Source organism: Macadamia integrifolia, chromosome 13 (assembly GCF_013358625.1).
Source record: "Macadamia integrifolia cultivar HAES 741 chromosome 13, SCU_Mint_v3, whole genome shotgun sequence".
NCBI lineage: Eukaryota > Viridiplantae > Streptophyta > Magnoliopsida > Proteales > Proteaceae > Macadamia > Macadamia integrifolia.
The window spans coordinates 7,552,016-7,559,439 of NC_056569.1; the positions used below are offsets into that span (position 1 = coordinate 7,552,016).

At 36.4% G+C, this 7,424-nt stretch overlaps 1 protein-coding gene across 1 annotated transcript; it reads right to left on the reverse strand.

Moving 5' to 3' along the window:
• Nucleotides 1-5,739: 5,739 nt before the first annotated feature.
• Nucleotides 5,740-7,118, reverse strand: LOC122060133 (F-box/kelch-repeat protein At3g23880-like). Its single transcript, XM_042623312.1, has one exon. The coding sequence runs from the start codon at nt 7,060-7,062 to the stop codon at nt 5,881-5,883; it is 1,182 nt and encodes a 393-aa protein (XP_042479246.1). The 5' UTR covers nt 7,063-7,118; the 3' UTR covers nt 5,740-5,880.
• Between the last annotated feature and the right edge of the window lie 306 nt (nt 7,119-7,424).

The following is a 7,424-nucleotide window of genomic DNA, read 5'->3' on the forward strand; positions in this document are numbered from 1 at the left end:
AAAAAAAGTTTCTTTATTTTTGGTAGTACAGTTTCCTCAAAAGTGAACCGGCATATAAAACGTAAAAAAAAAAAAATAATAACAATAATAATAAAAAAAACAAAAATTTAAATCATAGTCTCCCATGGACGAAATTTAGCTACTGCCTGGGTTGCAGCGAAAGAAATGGAATCTAAAAGGGTATTTTGGAAAATACTTTAATCTAGGAGGGTATTTGTGAACCTTAGGGGAAAGTGAATTATTTCATTTCTTTGGCTGCCAACAAGCCCCGGGTAGCAGCCAAATTTTTTCCGTCTCCCATAGCCACTACTACCAAGGCCCCCGATCATGTGCTTCATTAGCACCACCATCGGCACCTCCATCAACTCCTCCACCGTGACCTCAACCACATCCATAAGCTTCACCTAAAACGTGACCAGCACGACCACCGCCTCTGCTACCATGGATTGAAGTTCTCAAATCTAGATTTTAGAGCTAAATTAGAAATATTAAAATTAAACACAATATGTAAATTAAAAATGTTGGAATTAAGAAGAAAAATGTTAAAAATTATAAAATTTAAGCCTAAAATATGAGGGGAAGGATGAGGAAAGTGCTAATATGGGGAGGGGATACATGGGTTAGATGAGTTTGAGATGGAAAGGAGAGACATTCTTTGTTTTCGGAATAAGTATTGGAGCAGGCGTATCAGTCTATCTGTAATGATATCTATCGTATGCGAGTCTAAACCATGGAAGGGCAACATGAGTGGGAATTCATCTAAAAGGTGAATGGTGATTATCATTAATTCAAAATCTTTTCACATTCGGTTTTTTTAATTTTTCTATACTTTGCATTCAAATCCCTATGGTATAAAATATAAAATAAAAATTACATATAACAAATATCATTACTAAATAGGACCGAGTTTTCCTGAGGCCACAATACTGTGACACCTCACGCCTTAGAGTATAGGTGGAGAGAGGGGAGAGGGGGTGCAGAAAAACTTTGTCCATAATAAATATGGTATGAAGTTTAAGCAATTTATATAATTACCTGAGATGATGATTATAAAAGTTTTTTGTTTGATATTTAAAAATTCCCCTTCCCTTTAATTTCTCTTGCAATGTAATTTAGTTAATATTAAAACCCCTTATACAAGATGAGTATATTAAGATGGATGCAATAAGACTAGGATGGATAAAGTAAGGAATGAGCATATTAAGGTTGTTTTGAGAGTTACCCCGAACTATGACAAGCTTTGCAAAAATTATTTGAGATTATATGGCAGCCATGTTTAAAAGAGGTCTAAGGATACCCCAAGTAGGAGAAGTGACCTAATTCAAATTAAAAGTGCTATAATGATGATAGACAAAGTGGTGAGAAACCCACAATTTTTGGGTAACATCCATTATCATTTTCAAGAGGTGTCGATAACTCTCTAAAAACCTGATGCTCTAGATCAAAAGAACAGATAGATAAACTTTATTCCGAAGTACCAACCAATGACTAGCACCATTGACAACTTGACCTATTGATTGATAGGGTTTTGGGACTGGGACTGAGAGTGGGATATGATCTCCAAGTTTTCTCCAGTTATCGGACACCTTCACATCGCTCTTCATAATGCAGTATCGATTTACAAACTCAGAATAGAATACAATTTTAACAACCTCGTAATCTTTACTGATGTTTCAAACCAAAATTTTCATAGTGAGGATGTGGTAGCTCCTTTAGTTCTCGAGTGGCTGGATTCAATAGGTACATGGGAGTCTTTGTAACGAATCTCGTAATGTGGCTCTGCTGGTGAGGACGCAAAACAAAATAACCTATTGCATGAACCAACGACTTTGATAATAAGACGACGATTCCAAACCAAATTGGGTTGAGTGAAGGAAGGAATATCAAGTTTATGACATGAATCGTCCTCTACCGTGTAAAAAGTTGTTCCACTTCCACAAATTAATATGAGAGAAGGGTTTTTGTCTGAGGTTCGATCGTGGTGCATAGAGATGAAGAAAGAATCATTAATCACACATCGCCAATCTTTGGATACGCACCTGAATCGAAGCAGGTATTTCACTGATAGCCTTGAGAGGATCTCCTTCGTTATATCGTCTGGGAGATTAGGCATCATCTCAACCATCATTCTTCTGCTTCTTCTTGCAGCCAAGAAAGGGGGTTTTCTAGGGTTTTTGGTGTGTTCGGAAGACTTTGTGGTTAAATAGGTGCCACGTGTCCAATCTCCTTATAGAGTCCTTGCGAAGGTAAGCTTTCGTTAAGTTTTTTATTCGAATTTTCAAATCTTTTTTATTTTTCCTAGGAATTTGAAATTATTCAGATTTTATTAACCTTTTTTATCTCCACCATTCAGATTTTTTATTCGAATTTTTAAATCCTGGAAATCTTTGAGGTCTCTTTATATATATCTCAATCATCACCTTGTTAATCATGTGTGCCTGAAAATCATTATAAGCAATGTTATAGTAATCAGACTCATCAACCCATCTCCCCTCATTTGTCCCACTTTAATTGAAATTGGAATTGAACGTTTGAAAAACAATCTCTTAAGATAAACTATTATCGATTTTCATTAGTTTTTTATTTTTTTATCTCCAAAATTTTCAAATTGAATAGTATCCTCCATGTCTCTCTCTCTCTCTCTCTCTCTCTCTCTCTCTCTCTCTCTCTCTCTCTCTCTCTCTCTCTTCATTTTTCTTCAATTTCAAACCTGTTTTAATAATTGTAGTATCATTTTTCTTCATTTTCGTCAATTTCAATCCTGTTAGTAACCAAAATTTTCAAATGAAGTAGCAAATCATGTGCGTGTTTGAGTGCTGATCATTGTGGGTGAAGATCATCTATGTACAATGAAGCATAAAAAATTTGATAGAAGAATTAACTAAATATACAACATCTTCATGAAGAAGAATTAGATCACTAATAGTCATTACTGTACCCATGCTTGTAATGGTTTTCAGCCATACATTTACTCACACATGATCAAAAAAGTGATAATATGAGAATCCTAATGAGAGAGAGAGAGAGAGAGAGAGAGAGAGAGAGAGAGAGAGAGAGAGAGAGAGAGAGAGAGAGAGAGAGAGAGGTGGAAAAATTTGAAACTCCCACAAATAGAGGAGATAAAAAAGGTTAATAAAATCTGAATAATTTCAAATTCCTTGAAGATAAGGAAAATTAAAAAAGATTTAAAATTTTGAATAACAAAAATAACGGCTCGTACAAGCAGATGATCCGCTCTGACTTGCGATCCCTCCAATCTAGTCTAATAAAGTAGGTAGCCGATCCGTAATCTCACTTTCTCTTTTCAATTTTTTATTATTTCAATTGTATGCCTATTTATTTTATCAAAGAAAAAAATTTGTACATTCATTTTAATTTTTTTATTCAATTGTATTGCAACACTATCTTGTGGCTTGGTCCCCACGTGAGATGGACCATGGTTTCAAGTATTGATATTATATCGGTTGTATCAGTCATATTGTAACGGTATTGGCTGAGATCGAACCTCGATTCTTGATTGATCCAAATCGATTACTCGTATCGTTTCAGGGGTAAAACAATTTTAAAAAAAGTATACTTTTTAAGAAAAAAACAAGGATAAATCCGATCAATACTAGCTGATCTGATCTAATCTATATCGATATCGGATCAGTATCAGGTATCTGCCAAAATCAAAAAGTACAAAATTACAAAACCCTAATATCAAAAAGTATAAAATTGCTTTCAGATAAAAATTCGAGTGAGGGGTGCAACCCCCGCCTCCGCTACGCAAGGGGCCTCCTGCCCCCTTTGCAACGCCCATGGCTTCCCAATCAATAATGTGGAAGAATTTATTGTTATCCCCTTTCATAAGAAAGCATTCATCAAAAAATTCCACTTGGTAGATGGTGGCAGAGGGAATAGAAAAATAAGTGAGACGGCTGAACAACAACTGCCTAGTGCAAAACTTATAGGGTATGAATTCGGATTCGAGAAGATGAATTGTTGTTAGTAGCTATAAGCTAGTGGCTGTTCGGGTTAATATTGTGGGAATGAAGAGGAGTATCAAGAGAACTAATGTTAGGAGGAAGGAGATCATGAATTCTTTGATGCCCATTGAAGACATGTTGCAGAGATTGCAGAGAGCATCTATTTAGAAGAAGGAGAAAGGTGGTTGGTGGTAGTTTAACTTGTTAATATTAGAAGGATTAAAATTAATGGAAGAGTGTATCTGAAATCACAGAAGATGGTTCCTTTCTGTTTTTAACTTTCCGTTCTTTGCCATGTGCACAGGTTTGTAGGAAGAGAGAAAATAAAAAGTGACAACTACAAGCATAAAATTAGAGATAAACTAGGTAATTGATAGATTTGGCTGATTTGGAGGTAGCCCACCTCTTGGCTTTACGAGCAAAGCTGGGCATCCTGACCTAATTAGGAGGTAGTCGAACCTCTTCTTTTAGAAGAGAAAATAAAGAAACTTATGTAACGCTAATCATATTCATCAATTCTATTTGAGCCTATTAAATAGGCTAATGAAACAAGTTATAACTGTAGCTCCACACTTCACGTAATTTTAAATCCTATAACTTCTAATAATCACTTTTCATAACCATAGATGATAAGTTACATAACCAATATAAACACAATAAAGCTAAACTTGTCCTCGTATGTTGTGTAAGTCTTCTTCCATACTTTTTATTCCTTTCCTCTTTTCATATAGCCTTTAGTTCTCCCGTAGTCTTTTCAGATCTCTTTCAACGTAGGGGAGACATAAACCCTGCAGCGACCTAGGCCCTAGTGTTTCAACCCAAATCAACTCTCCCTTTTGGAGAATCAGGCACCCCTACCATTGCTGAAGCTATTCCTACTGGTAGATTTGGAATGTAGTAGTTGTATCTCCTTATTCACATATTACTTGGTAGATTAGTAGCAACATTCAAGAGGGCCTGAAGTTTCAACCTTTGCTTCAAAATTTCGGAGCCAACTGTGTCCTAACGAAGGAGTTCTTTTTCTCCTCAATCCTTTGTTGGTTTTCAACGCTGGCACAGATCGGGAGGTTGAAAGATAACCCACTCAGGACATTGCTTCTTTTGGCTTCTCCTTCCTTTTATGGTTCAATGGTAAGTCTTTTTCGAGTAAAAAGGGCAAAATGATGGGAATAGCCCTTTAGATAAATAGACATAACTAGGGTTCAATAGTAAATCTCTTTTAGAGTAAAAGAGGCGGACTGATGGGAATAGCCCTCATATAGATAGACATGACAAGGTCAAAAGGGTCTTTTTAGTTCTAAGCAAATATGTTATGCTTCAGGATTGTGGTTATATTATATGCAAACTAAGCTTTAACAAGTTTTCAAATTAGAGGTGATACAAAATAATTTTCCTTAAATTAATGATACTACACCAAAGCCACTAATGGAAATGTTTTAATTACTCAAAACGTTGCAAAAATCATATATATTAGTAGCAATAGTGCCACTAATCCTCATTGAAATATGAGAGAGGGTTGGGAATGCTAAAGCTGGCAGAACGAACCAATCATTAAGTTGAGCAAAAGAAGACAAGGGGGTATTTTCTAAAAACAGAGTGGAAAGAGGATGGTACATGCTAGGGTCACCTGCTAACCTTGGGGGCATGCCCAGCCCTTTCCCTTGAATTATATGAAGAAGCCTCGATATTTATTCTTTGATCTGTAAAGAAATTTGAATGATTCCCCAACTAATATCACTCTATAACAGTTGAATAGATTAAAAAATAAAAATTGCTGCAAGGATGAATCATATAATTTAAAATAAAAAAGTAAAAAATCATAGTCATGCAAGACATGAATCAATATCAAATCTTTAACAAATTCTTTGTTAATCCAGAAAAAAATGAAAACAAAATTGGGCAGTGGCACAATTCAGTGAGATATTGGATTCTTATTCTTCTTCCTCTTTTCCCCTGTATCTTCGAGCATAACGAGACTCTCAGTGTGAATAAATGTTTCGAAGACAATTGGAAGTCCATGAACTTCAACATTCCTTTCCGTATTGCTCTTGATATTGTACAGAACTAGCTCATTACCAAAATGCTGGTACAGACTTTCATCGTTCCAGAATCGCACTTGTTTATAGAAATGGAAAACGATTATCTGTTTCGTCCAAGACTCCTTAACACCATATTCCTTCATCGTCCATATCTCATAACTAATTTGATCCCAGGGATCACGGAGAACAGAAAAGTATCCTCTAATCACCACAAGATCTATGTAATGTCCTTTTCCAGGAGGAAAAGGCAGCGGTAACTCTCTAAACACCTCATATACTAAATCAAAAGAATAAATTGAATTCCATAAAGAACCAATTAACTCATTCTTCCAAAATACTATCCAATGAATAGCAGCATTGAAAGCTAGCGCTGATTGTGAATAATTATAGGTTTTTGGGTATAGGTCTGGGACTGGGATATCTCCAAGTTTTCTCCAGTTATTGGAATTCAATGAATATACCCAGACATTACACGACCTGAACATAATATTAGAGTATACACTCAAAACAACCTTATAGTCTTTACTAATGGGATCATACCCAATTCCGATCCGAGTCTTCCAGTCGGTGGATTGAGGTATTTCAGAGGGAGCATATGGAAGCTTCTTCACTTCTCGAGTGGATAGATTCATCAGGTATATGGGTTCTCTGTAATGAATCGTGACGGGAAACACTCCAGCTGCTAACAACCCAAAACATAACAACGAATTGCAAGAACCCAATACTTTGATTTTATACGACCAATCCAAAGAATTTAGGTAAGGGATATCAAGTTTATGACATGAATTGTCCTTTACTGTGTAAAAACTTCTTGTATCAGTTAAGATGAGATTAGGTTTTTTCTCTGTGGATCGATTGTGATGCTGATTGATGAAGGAAGAATCAGTAATCAGACATCGCCAATCTTTGGATACGCACCTGAATCGAAGCAGAGATTTCACGGGTAACCATAAGAGGATCTCCTTGATCATGTCGACTGGGAGATTCCACATCTCAACCATTCTTCTTCTTCTTCCTCCTTCGTTGCTGCCTTCAAGAAAGGGGGATTTTCCCATTTCTCCTGGGTTTTTGAGATTTCGTTAGGTTTACAATGATGAGGAACTTATGCTAGTATGCCAAATTGCCAATGGGAGCAGGGTTTAAGAGATATAGGGAATTGGTCTTGGGATCGGGACAGGGCTGATCCTGACCCTGATCCGGATCGGACTCTATTAGATAGAATTGGAAACCGATTGGGCCAATATTGATCCAATCCAATCGATTCAGATCGATCTGATCCAATCAATTCGCATCTCTACCATTCTTCTTCTTCTTGGGGTCATGAAACTGAGAACGGGGGTTTCTTCTAGGGTTTTTGCCGGAAGACTTTGGGGCTAACGTAGTTGGAGACTTGAAGTATTGGGACTCAATGCGCCCA

Excerpts from the sequence above, each read along its gene's own strand:
- LOC122060133 (XM_042623312.1), bottom strand. The coding sequence starts at position 7,062 with ATGGGAAAATCCCCCTTTCTTGAAGGCAGCAACGAAGGAGGAAGAAGA.